The sequence below is a fragment of the Diadema antillarum genome, unplaced genomic scaffold (assembly GCF_040938485.1).
Source record: "Diadema antillarum isolate AM-2024a unplaced genomic scaffold, OU_Dant_1.0 seq00001438_RagTag, whole genome shotgun sequence".
Taxonomy (NCBI): domain Eukaryota; kingdom Metazoa; phylum Echinodermata; class Echinoidea; order Diadematoida; family Diadematidae; genus Diadema; species Diadema antillarum.
This window is the reverse complement of record NW_027272188.1, coordinates 1,107,013-1,125,032: the sequence shown is the minus strand read 5'-3', so window position 1 is coordinate 1,125,032 and position 18,020 is coordinate 1,107,013. Positions and strand designations below refer to the sequence as shown.

Here is an 18,020-nt window from a genome sequence, read left to right as displayed (position 1 = left end):
GAGAAAGGTGCAGTGTGTTCCCACAAGTGATGTCACATGGTGCCAGCAGTGAAAACAACAACCGTCTGAGTCAGATGGGATAAGTTTCAGGTGCATTCCCAAAATGATTCAGGATTGCATGATTTTTATTGATTGATTTATGTTTTTTGCAACTAAGGGTAACCTTGGATGGGGGAAAAAATTGAAGGCAAAAGTGAGAGCACTCTTACTGATGGATGCTCTATTTGAAAATCAATAGGCAAGGGTTAAGTACACTTGTGAGTGTGCACTTTTATAGTCTTTAACCAAGATGTTTGATGTGAGAAGTCATTAAATCTGCCTGCCAGGTAGGAATACAGTTGGCCCAGCTGGCATCTCACTATATGGCAACAATTAGCATTCCCCACTGATTGTATGTTGTCACTGGCAGCCACATGACCTTTCTAATGGCATTGCAACAAGTACACAGGATGTTCAGTGTACAGATTTAGCGCTTGGAGAGTGCAAGATCACCATAGGGAACACTCTCCCTTCATCCAATCCCCGAGAGGCGGTCATGCAACTGTGCGCAAGCCCATCCACCCCTGTAGAAATGCACATGCCTGTGACAGACTGCCATCCCCCTGCATCGGAGCACTGGGATGGTGCATGCCAAGCAGCCCATACTGCCTTGGGACATTTCCAACACTGGCTGGTCTCCGGAGGCAGAAGAGGGACTCCCTCACGCACCAGAAGGTAGCGCACACCTCGTAACCCTATCCCCATCTACTGCCAGACTTGGGTGCGTAATCCCCGAACCCACTCCGTGTCAAATCCCAGGACAGTCGAGGCATCCCGGCCCACTGCTCCCTGCAGCAACCAGCTACCAGTCCCACATCCTGCTTCCTCGTTCAACCGTCCTCCCTACATGCACGGCTTGTCAACTTGCTCTTCCCTCCTACGACCATACCATGATAAGAGCAAGGCTCAAAAAACCTCAGTGTCCTTCTCATCTCTGCAAAATTCACAATTTTTTGAACTTTTTTTACCCCTCCAAAAAAATTACTTGCTTATAAAAGTGACGGGAAGTTGCGAGACAGAAAAAAGTAGTGAAAGGATGTTGCGAGACAGAAAAAAATGAGGCCACCCCTGATGTTACGGGGTGGCCGTCGCATTGGCCACTTGGGAGAGCAACGTCCCGTGCAACACGAGGTAGTCGTGGAAGTACAGGAAGATTGCTACCGGCTGGCCGATGATGAGAGACAGCCAGACCAGCATGTTGCCCAAGTGACCATCGACACGTTCCGTGAGCAAGGCAAGCGGAAGCTGTACGAAGCAAGAGAAGTTGGAGAGTGTAAATCATGTATATCATTATTATTATTGTAACTATCATCATTATATTATACTTATCATTACTACTACTATTAATAATGCTGCTGCTGCTATAACTACTACTACTACTACTACTACTACTACTACCACTACCACTACCACTACTACTACTACTACTACTACTACTACTACCACTACTACTACTACTACTACTTACTACTACTACTACTACTTTACTACTACTTTTGTTATCATAAGCACCAGCTATAACAGTAATATTTGCTATTAATGTAAATGATAACATCAGGAATGACACTGGCTATGAAAGAGGAGTGCAAGATAAAAAAAAGTTACAACAATTTTAAAAAGAATAACAGAGTTAGAACAGTGTTCAGAATACTGATTTGTTACAAGAGATTTAAAAAGAGTTAAAATGGGCTCAGAATACAACCCCATGGGGGCTGTTGTTTCATTCACCCTTGGGGGTCTTACCTGGAGAAGCATGCCAAAGAACGCCCACAGACGGAACATCTGGAGAGGGATGCTCACCAGATACTGGAGAAGGAAAAAGTAGAGCCAGGTTCGAGATTTCCTATTCGCTGTAAGTTTGCCATGCCTACATCATCCACACATGATACTTCATCTAATGTTCTACTCAACTAATGATAATATCATAGCATGCACTTGTCGTGTTACGAAAAAAAAAATCACAAGGTGCAACTGATTATTCATTCATTCATTAACTCTAGTGTTCACTCATTCTATCCTAAAGCATAGAATTCAATGAAAAAACACTACACATACAAAAGCAATGCCTTGTGAGAAGCCAGCACAAGGTCACTTCCACGAAATTGGTGCCAGCAAACCACAGGAAATAGCCCAATAGACTTTGTGCTGTACATAAGGCAAAATATTTCAGGTTGGCTGATGCCGCTATTCATGATCCATGACAAAACAGAGCATATCAATTAAGAAAACTCTTACCGAAAACAATATTCACTAAAATTTTAGTTTGACTGCAAATACAATGCCAAACAAACTTGCAAGAAAGGTAGTCAGCTCCAATTTGCGACCCCCCCCCCCCCAGATTTGATACAAGGATGCAACTGCGTATTGGGACGTGTCTCCTACAAGAGTGAACACTTGAAGCCGATGCTCACCTCATGGAATATGGCTGACACCAGAAAGACGACGAGTTGACATGTCTTCCTGGAGTAACCCTTATCCCGGAGTGGTTTGTAGATATGTCTGCAGGGGATCAGATGAAAGACAGAGAACATGAGATTTTGCCAGGGATGCACCCTTGGCTGCAGCTTGAAGGAGCATGAGGGAACTGAAAGGACTTATTTTGTGGACTGATACTGCCAGTATCTCTGGGACTGTAATCGAACAGCTGGTCAAATCTAGTTCGAGTCGATGATCACGACGACCATGTTCACACACTGTCATCACGTGGCTAGAGATGGGTGATCTTGCCCTGCAATAATTTGAGGTACATGTTCACATGATGTTGATCACTGACAATGAGACTCACAGTTTGCTGTCAACAAGGTGCATTTGATAATGGTGACACGACATTTGTTTCTGGGACAGTTGCTCTGATCGTATTTTCTCTCAAGGACTTAGGGTTAGGGTTGTGATAGGGTTTTAGATTTATATACTTTGATGCAAGAATTAGGATAAGGGTTAGGGTTATGTTTGTGGGTAGAATTTATATTTGGCTTAGCATGAAGATATTTCACGGGAGCAATTGTCGCAGGAACAAATGTCATTGAACCTTATGATGACATCTGGACTGATGCAATGGCCCGGTTCAGCTTATATTGAGCGTTCTCAACAAATTATGGAGAAGCAAAAAATGCAGCAACTCTTAGTGCTGATAGCACAGCTGTGTTCACAGCAAACCTTGAACACAGAACTGTACACTATACATGACATAGGTTGACCTACCCATGACCAGGTCCAGAAGATTTCTTGTGGTAGGGGGCACTAATAACCACTTGCTATTTGCTTTAATTGATAATGGTGACATGACATAGGTTGACCTACACATGACCCAGTCCATAAGATTTCTTGTGGTAGGGGGCACTGATAACCACTTGCTATTTGCTTTAATACAAGAGCATACACACGTTCCCTAAACTTAGGGGTCCTAACTCCTCTCCCAGCACTTGTGTGCTCTCTTGCATGCATGCATTCATGCAAAAGTGGTATTAGAAATTATTCAAAGCAGTTTGACAAACTTAACAATCTCTGTCTTCTTGTTTTGTGTTTACCAGTTTTTCACACAGGCACTGCACAAGAAGTAGTGTCCTATTTCCTTAAACTTAATGTCACTTGCTTTTATAATAGATTAATTTTTAACACTGTTTGACAGTGAAGAAATTGTAGTTATGATATCAAAAGGTGCAAATGACATCAAGTCAAAGAGAAACTCCTGAAGGAAAAATCAAATCTCTCACCGGACACACCAGCGATGTACAGGTATGTTCCAGTTTTTCCAGAAGTATGCAATCGTTTCCGAGTTCCTGCGGGAAGTTGTAGACAAAATTCTCACGATGGATATGCTGCCATATGGTCTGCATGCATCCTCAATGGTATGTTTCCTATAATATGACAACTGACTGCATATACTGATATTTCCATACAGAACTCTATACTGGCTTAACACATTTGTTCACTATAACATCAAATACATCACTTGATCTTTCATACAGATACATCAGTGACTTGATCTCTTCATACAGAGCTTTTCTATGACAACTTTCACTTATGACAAGTATGAAACGGGCCCCAGATCTTTGAATCAATCTGCTTTTCAATTTTGTAAGGCAGCAACATGAAATTATCTATTAGAGGAACTTCACTCACATTTGTTTGCTAAACATTTTCTGTATTAATAAAAGCATGCATTCACAGAGAGAGAGAAAAAAAAAAACTTAAGTTATCTCTGTCAAAAGGAAATAAAGTAGGTAAACTCCTTGTAGGACGTAAAAAGTCTCTTCAACTAACACTGGGAATTACACACAGACATTCATCAAGAAATAATGGCGAGATAGCAAGCAGTCCTTCAAAAGTACAAGCTGCACTTTTCTTCTCAAAGCTTACCACCAATCGAGGTAGAATCGTCGGTCAGCAAAATAACATACTTCCGCCGAGATGTTCATTAGCGAGTGGAAGAATGCGTAGAAGAAGATCAACCATACGATGTGGTTTGGGACCTAGGGGGAGAAAGCATTAGAACTGGATAAACTTGACAGCACATTATTTGGTTCTGTGACAGCGTTCAGGAATCATTGGAATCAGAAGAGAGGTATGCCATCAAAATTCTTAGAAAAAATCGAATACTGTCATGGCAATCCAAGAGGAACTTACTCCAAAGAGAGAGAGAGAGTAAAATGAATTAATGTTTTGACAAAAGTAGGGATACATCATCAAATAGTAGAAATTCAACCCACTACTACCATGGAAACACTTACAATTCAAAGTCTATCAAAGTCAACACAGATTCCGGCATTCATCCACAATTACTCACTCATTCCGTGTGAGAGGAAGTCTAGCACTTGTTCACATTCCACACACATAATTAAACAAGATTTAACAAGGAAAGGAACAACAAATACAAAGATTGAGCTTCTCCACAACTTTGATCCAATTGACAAATGATATGTGGAACTAAGAAGAGCTCCCGCAAAGTCCATGCAAAAATTCAAAGTTCTTTATCATGATGTGTAAGGCAAGCAAATTGAACTACCAGTAAACAAGAAATTGTCATTGTAACATGACAAAAAGGAGCTATTTTGAAGAACCAAAAGACACCACCATGTCACAATTTCTGAAAGGTAATTTTACAGGGTACGCATCACTTACGGCAAGTTTGAGAACCCGTTCGACGATTCTCTTCACGTCCATGTTCTTAAAGGAAGAGAGAATGCAAGTAAACAAGTAGTAACTTTGATAGCGGATTATTTACCAACAGATCACAACAAAATAATACACTCCATTCCTCATACGGGATAAAAACTCTTGAGATTCTGCCGTTTCATCCTTGACTGATATCGGCATAAAGGTACAACTTTCAGGAAGTCCTTTCTACTTCTCTCCTTACACTTCAACAATACACTCCACATTATATTTTCTGAATATGCCAATAGAAAGACTGTGTGACTATTTTCCTTTGGGAAGAATGAACGATAAAAGATAAAGTAATTTGTTCAAATGTTGAGGGTATAAACCTACGCATAACACAGAATACATCAACTCTGGCATTGACTTACAGTGAACGGTTCCCTTCCATTCAGCACTGTTGGGATCATCCACTGAAAAGACAAAAAAGTGACAATCATTTATCCTATTAAAGTTGCTCCTGTATGGCATATAAACAAATACCAATTTGATGGCACAGGGTTGGCAAACACCTAAATGCTCTTTATATCAAAAAAGGAAACAAAAGTACACAGTCTTCTCCACAAACACTTCCACATCATCTAGTGAAATCAACCTGTTTCTTTAGCTACGATCTGTAAGAGGATAATCATGCTACAGACAGTCAATGTGAAGATCCTACAGGATGAAAGCTTTACCATTTTGTTAATGCCTCTCATAATTGTATCAACCCCACCTTTCTCACGATCTAAGATACACACTACACTCGGGCCACAAGTCAACACTCTCTCAGTACAAGCTGATAAAATTAAGTTTTATTTCACTCCCCCCTCCTCTAACATGGTAAAAATGGAGCTGAAATTCTTATAACTTACTTGTTGGATGAGGCACAGGCAGAGTTGGGTAAGGAAAACCTTAAAAGAAAAGAAAAAAAAAATATCAGAATGTGCATGTTGAATAATCACAATATGCAGAATTACTTTTATGCACTGCACCAATGAAGTAGAATTTTGCGTAAATTAGTGATTTGTTCTTGTACATACCAACACTTCTGATCAGGCAACAGAAAAGTGATCATTTAAACTACAAATTCTGGCTGTGAAAAAGTTGCATAGACACAAACAAGATCTTTGCTCCATTACCTGGATACAAGAAGCACTACATCAGAATTATTAGCCTTAAAAAAAAACCCCAAACAAACAAAACATTCTTTACGGACTCCCGTGTTGATGGGTACAAAGCTTTTTCCATCATTTCAGATTTTTGGTGGAGCGACGTTCTGTGCCTCCAAACAACCACAATACAACATTTGCATCTTCCTATCACTTTTGATTAATAAATTTCACATAATGTGAAAGGCAGCAAAAAATAAGAGACTCTTTTGCTTGTCTAGATAAGGACTGGATAAAGGGGTGTGTTAGTTATAAGTTGTAGGCTAACATATACTAGTAACGAAATAATTTCAACTATAATGACAAAACTCAAAAAGAGAGAACATTTTTTTTTTTTCGAACGCAAACAAAATTTAATTCTGAACTCTCCTTCCATCTTGGAGACCACAAAAACAAAAACAAAAACAAAACACACATTTCACTGAAAACAAAAAGTAGGAAATAACAAAATATACAAACCAGTTCAACCACTCTCCGGATGAGGAACCTTTTACGCATTCTCTTAGTCCGCGGGAAGTTGAGTTCGTAGCACAGTGTAGGAACCATCATGAAATAGTAAATGTCTAGTGAACAAACAATTAACAAAAGCATCTTCATAGATCTGAATATCAGCAAATCCTTGGAAATTCAACTCCTTTACTTCATATCACTGTGGCTTACTTGTCATCAAACAAAACAAAAGATGAAACAAACTTGATGGGAATCAAGTTAATTAGGTATTCACAGGCAGAACATAGACTAATGCAACAGAACGAATCAAGATTTGAAAACATGTAGCATGCAAAACAAAGTCTTGAATCAATGGACTCAGAGGAGTAGTGCCTCTGACATTGAAACAGGGTTAGGGATGGAGAAAATGCCAACAAATTGATTAACTCTGTTTGAAACATTAAACATGATTTCAGAAACATTCCAAAACAGATTACCTGGAAATTAGTCTTTGGTTCAGGTTAATTCAGAAAAAACCCCAAAGTGAATCACTCACCCACGATGTTAAGGTTGTCAGGATAGTTGACAGGAGGACCAGTACTGACTTCATCATGGTCACTGGCTGCGTTCCCATTGGCTAAATAAAAAACATGAGATAAGCGTAAATTTTACAATGTGCAATATACATTGTACATAATATGCAAGAAGGTTTCAACACAGACACAAGCATTACAGCCTCACAGCACCAATTCTGTGATGGACGGATCTGGGCATGCATCTTTAACTTTGCTCGTCAATTTTTGTGCATATCTGTCTCAAAAAATGACTGGGAGAGCTTGTCAATTTGTAAGACACCTATAGACGTAAAGCAATGAGCAACATCCACAACACTTGTAATCCAGTCTTACAAACTGTGTTGCTGCATTGAGGTCTGAAGATTACCTTGTGACGAAGATCCACCGTCACTGTTGCGCCGATGTGACGACCGCTTTCTCAGCGTCTGCTGAGGGGTGGAATGGCGGCGAGGCGATCGGCGTACTTCCCGGTTTTTGTCAGCCTTGGCAGCGGCAGCGCCCGCACCGGCGCCCTCCTGCTTCAGAGCTGCACGGCACCACTGGTTGGTCGCGGCGTAAGAGATCAGCTTCAGAAACACGATGGTATAGGCGCCAAGACTGACGAAGGAGCCCACTGTAAAAAGGAAGTAACAACCATACTTTGAAGGGTGTACTGACCGGTGTCTGATATTACTGGGTTCTGAAGTTATCAAAACAATGAAATATCTGTCTGTGGGTGTCACACATGTATAGGCCATATATTTTGTGAGTCTGAATTTTCGCAAATCGGGTATTCCTGACGATTTTGCTAGTGCTTAAATTTGTGATCATGGAGTTCTGTACTGAACAGAGAATAGTACACGCGTACGTCACATTCCCATCGGGATCAGAGTCAATATTTTTGCGTGTCTTTAACTTCGTGAATAGCACCCGACTTGCGAAATTCACGAAAATAAAAAACATCGCGATATATTCAGCATATTATTTCATGGAAGAGATATATCAAAATTTACAAGAACTTTATTTAGTATGTGTTTGTATGACACTATCGGGATGCATGAATTTCTCCTATACAAACAGAGAAGACCATGAAGGGAGATGTCATTTCTGTTTCATCATAACAGCAATCGCATGTCATACTTGTCATTACACTTGACTGTGCTACTGTGCAATGGTTTAGGCAGATATATTGCAAGTCATGTCATCTACACTTGGAAAAGCTTCTGTTATTTCTCATCTTGAATGAGCAGGTCAAATACAACAAGGGGTACAAAGAGACGTCATTTAACCCGTTGAGGACGAGTCCCGAGTATACTCGGGCAGGTGTCTGTGGGAAATGCGTGTTATAGCAAAATAAAACCGTCCTCAACGGGTTAAGTTACCAGTTTCTGACTATGGTTACGCAGCAGCTATTTTTGGCCTCTTCGACTCTTAATGTCAAACAGATGATAGTCAAATGCCAAAGATGAAAGGAACAATATAGGCTTTGCATTGTGTCCACACTCTTGTTTTTCGTACTTGATAATTACAATCACAGGGACAGTATGAAATGAAATGAACACAAACGAAGAGGGGAATAATTCTTATCATTTTGTTACTTTTTTTTCTGTCTAGGAAACAAGACACTAAATGATGCAGATGATTCTGGTGATGTAGAAGAAGTGTACTGGTTGGTTTATGAAAGACTGTGAGAGTGTGTTGGACTCCTCCTGTTTATGTGAGAGGTCGCAGGAGAGCCGCACGTACGAGGATTCGGCTTGAGGTACAAGATTGTGGCCATAGGAAAGAGGAACACGGTCATGGTGTTGATGACGACAAGTCCCTTGGTCAACTGTGGTCCAATCAAGTCCTGGTGTAGAGTGAGAAAGAAATAAAGCAGTGTCACGTTCACACCTCCATTCATCTCACTTGTGGAAGACATAAAATTGTGCCTACACGATGCACACTGTACAAGTTTATAAAGTGACCTGTCATGATGATAAAAGTCAGCCATCACTATCTCAGCTGATTTTGCAATTTAAAATTCTCCATACCAACACTCTTTAGCTTCATAAAGATTTATTATTTGTCCCATAGGTGATAATAAGATGAATAAATAGAAATCCACCTAAAAAGTGCCTCCATTTTACACAGATCAGGCATTGAAAAAAAAAACAACAGATAAATTCAAAACACTTTACAGAAATTTCGTACCAAATTTCATGACATTCTTACACTCTGAAATTCAGACAGGACTAATTAAGACTTTGATTTTAACATTTGAACAAATGTCACAGTTCAGATTTTCAACATTTCAGAGGTCTCTCACGCTTTCCTGTCTCTAACCTCATCGCGGTAACATGACAGATGAACACATGATTACAAAATGACATGGAAACTTTTTGAAATTGGGCATATGAATTTCACCGACTTACCACTATTTTTTCCTAACCACAGCAATGTAAATGATTTATCTAGTGAAATGTGGCATGCCATGCAAACTGGGTGTGATTAGAAATCCAATCCATCTTGAATTTGGCTATAATCTGTCCAATACCTCCATAGACTTGCATATTGGATTTGGCAGCCCACAATGCCACAATACCATGATGATAATTACCAGGTTTGGAGACCATAAGCTTTCATTAGGATATACAGCAACAACAACAGAAACAGATGGCATCTTTTATTTTGCTATAATCTGCCTAAAACCTCGATGGAATTGCATTTTTGATTCGGCTGCCGCAATGCCACATTACCACAATGGTATTTACCAGGTTTGGAGACCATCAAGCTTTCATTAGAAAATACAGCGACAATAACAAGCGCAGTTATCATAGAGACAATATCATCCACAAAAGGCTCTGTAAGAATTTCACCCTGCTTTAAAATATTGAATAGCTCTGTTTTCTTTGAAATGCTCAGTAGTGATGCAACATGAGACAATAAAGGATGATCAGAGAGAGGTATGAAAGAAATACCTTGGAGGCAAGCTTCTCAATCCATAGGGCAAAGAGGATGAAGAAGTTAAGGACTGCATGGGGAGAAAGAAAAAAAATGATTGCCATGATAATTTTCCACGATAGTCCTGAGTTTACAGACAGTAGTGATGCATCATAGAGCAAAGAAGCATTTTACAGATACCAGTACTATACCTTCAAAAGCCCTAGTCTACTTTTAAAGAAGTTACCCCACTTGCCAACACAAATACCCACAACCTACAGCACTTGCAGGAATAATAATGAAAAAGAAAAATCAGCAGAAGTACCAACATAATTAATGAGTCGCAAAATCTGAATATCAAAGAAAATCCACATTTTTTTGGCAGCAAGGGTGAAACACACACACACACACACACACACACACACTACAATTTCAATACTTGAGTTATTACCTACAGCAGCTTGTTCCACATCATAAGATGAAAAGTGCAATATAATTTGAAGCTGAAGGATATGCTAATGTCATTCAATATTTATGTATATATATTAAGCATCCCTATTTGCGACAGGGTGCCTATTTGTGGCAAGGGCAGTTTCATTCATCGATAAAACAGCTAAAGAGCACCAATTGTGCTTAGTCCCAATTTAATCAAAGCCATGAGGTGCTCGCTAGTGTTAGAGGAAGTGGGAGTACTCTGCACCTGATTGGGCTTTTTCAGAAATGACTGAAACGGCCCTTGCTGCAAATACTGTAAACGCCATATTTCATGAGTCTAAATTTTTTGCGAATCGGGACTTCCTGACAATTTCGCGAGTGGTTAAATTCGGATCATGGAGTTCTGTACAGAATGGAGAAATGTATATGCGTATGTCACATTCATACTGGCATTAGAGTCAATATTTTTGTGTGTTTTTAATTTCGCAAATAGCAGCTGACTTGCGAAATTCGTGAAAATAAAAACCTCGCGAAATACTCTGCGTATACAGTAGGTACAATTGTATCCTGTCGCAAACAGGGATGATATATTTCTGAATGAGAGAGCAGTGCAATCATAAACGTCATTTACTACAACAATGACAACAATGCTCACAGATGATAAGAGCAAGGTTGGGCCAGCTGTAGGGGTCTTCCAGGAAGATATTGAACCAGATCCGTGGGTCCATCAGAATGCCATACCTGGAGCGGAGCAGGGACAAATTTTGGAAAGGCATGAAACAGTGGCAGGTAGTAAAGGTATTAGTATACAAATAGTGAATGGTCACGAGTGCAATGGTACGAGATTTCGCACGAGGTGAAAGATAGAGGCGCTCTATTCAACGAGGCGAAGCCGAGTTGAATAGAGCGCCTCATCTTTCACCGAGTGCGAAATCTCGTTCCATTGCACGAGTAAAGACCATACACTATTTGATTTATACAACGTCCAAGTAGATCTTTTTGGTCTAAGTAGGCCTAGAAGTCTATATATGTATGAAAAACATAGCCATACTTACATGTGGATCCACTGCGATTCTCTTTCTGGCTTGTGCAATCAGTGCGTTTAGATACAGGTCACAGCCTAGCGCTCATACACGTACACTACCGCTACGAAGGCCTACGTACGCGCATGCATGTACCGCACACGTACACTGCGCTAGCTGCATGCGATCCTCAATATGCAACACACAGTACACGCAGTACCGTACAATTTCTCGAACCGTGGAATAGAACGAAAAAATCGAACCAAGTTGCACGCAAAAATAGAACCAAAATTGCAAGGCGCGCTGAATGGAGTACTTATTGAATATCACGTGACCGACAATCCTCCAATCAAATTACAAGGATCTACTTGGACGTTGTATAATTACATCTGGTTGATGTTTGGGCTTAAGTCATTATGTACCATCAGACATGCCGTAAAACAGAAATCTTGAACAAGTTGGCGGTTTTTATGTGTTGTGTTTGTTACTATGTGGTTGAATTAGCAATTGAGAACCATAGTGAAGGAATTAGAAATGAAGTGGTATTTCTTTTCAGTTCAAGGAAATTTACTTACTTTCTATCATGGAGATCATATACAAGATATTTATGTTGCACAATGCAATACTTTCACAAGTTGTCAATTTCACGAGTACGACCAATCTACTCACAAATTTGCAAAGAATGAAACGATATAAAGTATGTATACCATCATGTATGTATGCAGCAACTCCTCTAGTCTACAGGAACTTCATGAGAAAGAAGATGCTACGCATGAACGTTTTCCCTGTCAGTAAATATCTTTGTAATTCTGCAAATGCTGACCTTATAAACAAAAGGTGGACTTATCACAACACAGGACGAGAGTCATGTATTTCATCCTGTTAATACATGTGTCATTCGCTGTTTGTGTATGCATTGCAAGGGACCATATTTCTTCTTGATAGCTTTTATTTCTCTTACCTTGTAAATTCAGCACAACAACTCGTGCATTGAGTGACACCTGGGGCATTCATACTATCAAAAAAAAAAAACTACTAATAACTGAATGAATGAGCTCTAATCAAACTCTTATTGACAATGCAAACACGGCATATTGTATCACCGGCGACAAAATGAATAATGCCACGGTCAGTCCTAAGGAGACAAACATTTTACAGTTTTTTCATACTTTGCGGTGGGAAGCTTATTATGAAGTTTAACAGTATCATGGACTTCTACATAGTGAGAACAATTTAGTTGGTATTGTGTACTAGAAAGCCAAGAAAATTATATTCATGTCTTACAGATTACTTTCAAAATCTATTGAGTTCTTCATGTAATCAGTCATAAATTGGCTAGACAGTCAATGGTTTCAACTTTCAAATACTTGGTAAAACAATTCTGGCAGTCAACGTTGTCATGGTCTACTTACTTGATGAGATTTTCAAGTACAAGTCGGCTGGTGGACATGCCCTGTTATGGAATCATCACATACAATAAAAATGAATTGACATGAGTCAGCTTAGGGTATCCATTGTATACATTCGCATACATACAAAGCCATTATACATTTAATCTAAAGCCAGTGCACAAGCAATTCCTGGTGTATCTAGACACTAATTTGTTATGAGAAGAAAGTTTGTTTATGAGTCAGACATGAAATCATATCCACGATGAATTCCATTTGGCAAATCAACATCTTACAGAGGAACAGCTTTTGGTGTAACCGGACAAATATCTCTTTAGAATAATGCTGCATGAAATGGAATTGACATCTCTTTTTAATATACTTCTGAAGAGCTCATTTATAAGCAGAACGATGTCACACAACTTCACAAATAAATACACTGTATGTTGCAGATTGAAGTCAGAAGTAGTCATTGTTCCGGGGAAAAAAAAAAGTTTCAACGATTTTATCCACATCTTGGTGTACTCCTAATGTGCTGATAATCATCAGTGACAATATTGAACAGATGTAACATCGTCCTCTCGCCACACAAATTTAATATGCTCAGGCTATCGTTACAATTCTACATATATGCATCTGCAATGTGGCATGCATCAAAGCAAAAGGTGATTTACAGTACTTGTATGTTAAGGGTAATGTTATTCCCCCTGCCTTCTGAAAGAGAGAAGTCGAGTGTTCTTTTGTTATGGGAGAAAAATGGAAATATGTTGAATTTTCTTTATTCTTTCCCTATATCGTTGTACTCATGTGTCATCACAAGCTATAGTAGTCTTTTCATCCAGCCGTGACTGAGCAGAAACTTCAAAAATTCATAACTTTTTAACGGATTGTCCGATTTTGCTCAAACTCTCACTGTTGTGTTCTACTAATATTGCTGCATTTACTCAACCCACATGTCTGTGAGGGTGAACTTGTCCTTTAACCACCTTGCACTACCATCAGCAGATGTAATGAGTTCGCATGCCATGAGAAAAAAATCCAACTTGCTTGACATCAACGTCATGTAGGTCCTACATGAACAGGCAAATGGTACCAGCTGAACAAATTTCAGCTCCTACAATAACTGATAAATGTACAGTATCTGAAATGTTGATACAAACCCCTTGTCATTACACAACCAAGATGCTGTTAATGTCTGGAGGAGGCAAATAATACAAACTAAGACATACAGTGTGTATAAGATGGGCACACACACAAACACACTTGTGAATATATTATACAGTCAGTGTAGCGTTAGATATGAATGCTCTTGGGAACTTGATTTTCTTACCAGAAGGACAATGCAGAGGTTCAAGAGTCCCCGGTAGTTGTTAAACCCACTAGTGTGGCTCAGGAGGGAAGGCTGGGAGATGTGCATCCTTCAAAGGGAAAATTAAACAGAAACCACCTAGCTTCATGTGTGTCTTACCAGTAATGTAATTTCACTAGCGTGAACTTGACGATGTGAGGGCTTAACAGTCATTCTAAAAAAAAAAAACTTTTAAAGGAGTTAAAGATGAGGATTTTGTGCGAGTAACACTATTTTTTTTTCTGAATGCGTTGCTAATGGGCACTTTGAATATGGTACTCGGCCTGATACACTGAAACAAATCTTGATTTTTAGTCAAGCGTTGACTGTGCCATTAGTTTTGAACACAACTCTTGACTCATTAAACTTTGCAAGATGTCACACATATACAATTGGTATGGTAAACAAGTTCATAAACTGTATGTCCCCATTTTCACCGGTTTTGGTACTCACGGCTTGTCCGGGCGAGTGTCAAACTCCGGATGGTGGTCAGCTGTAATGACAGCAGGCATCTTGGAGCGAAGGAAACACCACAGGACAATGCTGCAACAAATCACAACAGATAATCAATATGTCAACATCTTTTGCTAGCTGTTTTAAAAAAAAAAGAAGTTGATCACAAAACCATTTCATAGAAAATGAAATTTTGCAGAATTTCCACAAGAATGTGGCGAAATGAATTTTGTCAGCACTGTCAAATTGTCCCAATCCTTTTCACTGTCCATAGTGTGCATGGTGTTATGTCTCTTCTGGCGATCATCATTTTCTTTTCTGATTCAACATTGAGTGAAGCATGACACAAGGCACATGGGTTGTAGGCCTCCACGGCTGTACATGTATTAGCTTTGTACAAACCACCTGTATTTGCCCAATCTGCCTCTACTGAGAAAGCAGTGACAGAGCCAGACAGAAAGATCCGTCTGTCCGGAGGAGGCAATTATTTTTTTGACATTATCGCTCTCCTCCGGAGGGGATCCGTGAAGCCAGACGCAGTCTCCGCGGATCATATCCCCGACGACCAGATACAAACTGATCTTTCAGTCAATGACCTAGAGCATGACCTTCACTATGCACACAGAAAGATACACTGGCACTGGTCCAGTCCGACGGTTCAGGACCAGTAACTATCACTGTCAGACAGGGGCAATTCCACAAAAAAATGTTACCTTTCCTAAAAATCGTAAATCTGCAATAATTTGAAAAATATATGAGCTACAGGGATAAATTTAGTATTAAATGCTAGAACTTGTCTAGGTCTTTCATTTGAGTGGTATTTTTATACAATTAAAGTGTATTTAGGCATTCTTAAAAAAAACAACACATTTTCGGGCAAATTTTTTGACAATTTTGTGAAAACACACAATCTTTGACTCTCATTATTCCATACTCCGAAACACTTCAGCATTTGTTTCAAAGTAGTTCATGGTTTCTAAGAGAATGAACCAAAAATCACTAATATTAGCCTTGACTGAGATATGGACTGTGTTAAAATATGAATATTGGGACTTTAAAAAGTGGACAAAGTTGTAATGTCCGTAACGCTAACAATGTAATGCCCGTAACGCTACATTTGGGAACCTGTAGACTAAATGCTGAATGTGTTGCACACCATTTATCAATCTACAACTTAAACATGCCCAGAGCACTCATTTCAGAAGAAAATTCCTTTTACTTAATGCTCTGATTCATAAATTTCTCAACATATCCGCATGGAGGTAAATAATCGTGTCCAAAAAATGTAATGTCCGTCACGGCAAACATTTTGCATAATATCTACCAAATGATTTATAGTAACTAATCAAAACTTGGACTGTTGACATTTCAGGATGACTGGGTCAGAATAAACCATGAATGGATCAAGAATGATTATGCCGTGTTGTCGAAGTCTTTAAGCCAACAAAGTCACCTAAAATTCTCTAAATGTAATGTCCGTAACGCTGGAATTGCCCACTAGTAACTTTTCCAGGAATGGACCACTAAAAAGTAAGGGTTAGTGTGCATACAGCCCTGCCTTGCCGAAGGACTGAGAGATTGACTGCAGCAATATTAGTAGAACACATACAGTAAGTGAAAGTTTGAGGAGAATCGGACAATCTGTTCAAAGTTATGAATTTGTTAGGTTTCAATGCTGCCATCGATGGATGAGAAGACTAAAGCCAGGCTGACACTTGCACGATTCTGTGGCAAGCACTGGCATGACTGTGGCACGCACTGGCACAACTCGAGTCGTGCCAGTGCGCAAACTAGTCGTAAACTGGCATGAAGTAGGCGTAGACCCGTCTTGACCTGCGTGCCATGTCGGGACGAGAATTTTGAAATGTTCAAAATTTTGGTCACGACTTGCCACGACTGTCGTGGCCAAAAGTCATGCAAGTGTCAGCCTGGCTTAACATTGCTACAGCTTGTGATGTGTAGAACAGTATAAAAGAAACTAGCATGTAAAAAAAGAAAATTCAACATTTTTTACTTTTCTTACATAATAGAAGAGCACTTGACTTACCTCTTTCAGAAGGCAGGGGGAATGATATTGCCCTTAAACATACCTGGTACATAACATCAGTAACATTAACAAGTTGAGGGACTGTAAAACTTACTTTTTTTCAAACAATGTCAAACAGTGACATTTTGTGGAATTCTCTTTTTTTATTTGCCTTAAAATACAAATGTAGCTGTATCTGTAGGCCTGTACATCGTTCTACACATGTAACATCATACAGTGATACACTGCCACTAATTGCAAGTATAGAGTTCTACTAGCTAGGTTAGGTAGTAACTTTGTCTTTACTACAGTCGACAGACACCTAGACTAGATATACTCAGTACCTTGTGTAGAATTGTAGCAGACTATTCTCATCTATGAGCTAGCGCAGTGCAGCAGTGTACAGTGGCCAGTGCAGTGACTACTGTGACTGCACAGAAACTTAAAAAATTAATAACTTTTGAACGAATTGTCTGATTTTATATTTTTCCTCGAACTTTCACTCAAGTGTTCTAACGTTACTAATATTGCTGCATCTAACATTTTCTCAATCAACATGTAGACCCTTTTATTCATATGAAGGTGAACTTTGCCTACACTACTATACCGTCCATAGCCTAGGTCACAGCGTGTACCTCTGAGTCAATAGAGATCTGCTGCGCTAGGTTCATCCTACACAATTATTTACGTACAAATGGGGTACCTAAATAGTTACCGACAATTCAATGGCAATGCCAAAATATGACCGCAGAGGATATTTCCTGACCCTTCACTAAAATCACGTCACAAGGCTCCGTAGCGTAGTCCTTTCGTTCGAGTTTCGTTCTCCTTCACTATTAACTTATTCACATCAACGCGACCATTTATACACAGTCAACATGCTGTCGTCCCATTCATTCTGGGATCTCTCTCTAGTGAAGTAGTAAACCCTCTGCCGCCGCGCCGCCGCAGTGCGTGTACATGCAGCAAACCCGTGGTCAAAATTCAGGAAGAGTCGCAAGTCATGTGATCTGCTGTGTTGTTGTACGAGGCCAGCAAAGTGATCAGCTGGTCAATCCGCGCACACACGCGACCTTCGAGATTGTGCCCCCGCCCC

At 39.7% G+C, this 18,020-nt stretch overlaps 1 protein-coding gene across 1 annotated transcript; it reads right to left on the bottom strand.

Annotated features, from left to right (window-relative positions):
* Positions 1 to 872: 872 nt before the first annotated feature.
* Positions 873 to 17,798, bottom strand: LOC139709500 (diacylglycerol O-acyltransferase 1-like). Its single transcript, XM_071621461.1, has 18 exons — positions 17,640 to 17,798; positions 14,899 to 14,988; positions 14,428 to 14,515; positions 13,122 to 13,162; positions 11,343 to 11,428; positions 10,291 to 10,343; positions 9,077 to 9,179; positions 7,719 to 7,964; positions 7,333 to 7,413; positions 6,807 to 6,910; positions 6,051 to 6,089; positions 5,568 to 5,609; positions 5,161 to 5,205; positions 4,399 to 4,511; positions 3,753 to 3,818; positions 2,451 to 2,538; positions 1,783 to 1,845; positions 873 to 1,284 (listed from the first exon to the last, which is right to left on the bottom strand). The coding sequence occupies exons 2-18, from the start codon at positions 14,955 to 14,957 to the stop codon at positions 1,114 to 1,116; spliced, it is 1,488 nt and encodes a 495-aa protein (XP_071477562.1). The 5' UTR covers positions 14,958 to 14,988; positions 17,640 to 17,798; the 3' UTR covers positions 873 to 1,113.
* Between the last annotated feature and the right edge of the window lie 222 nt (positions 17,799 to 18,020).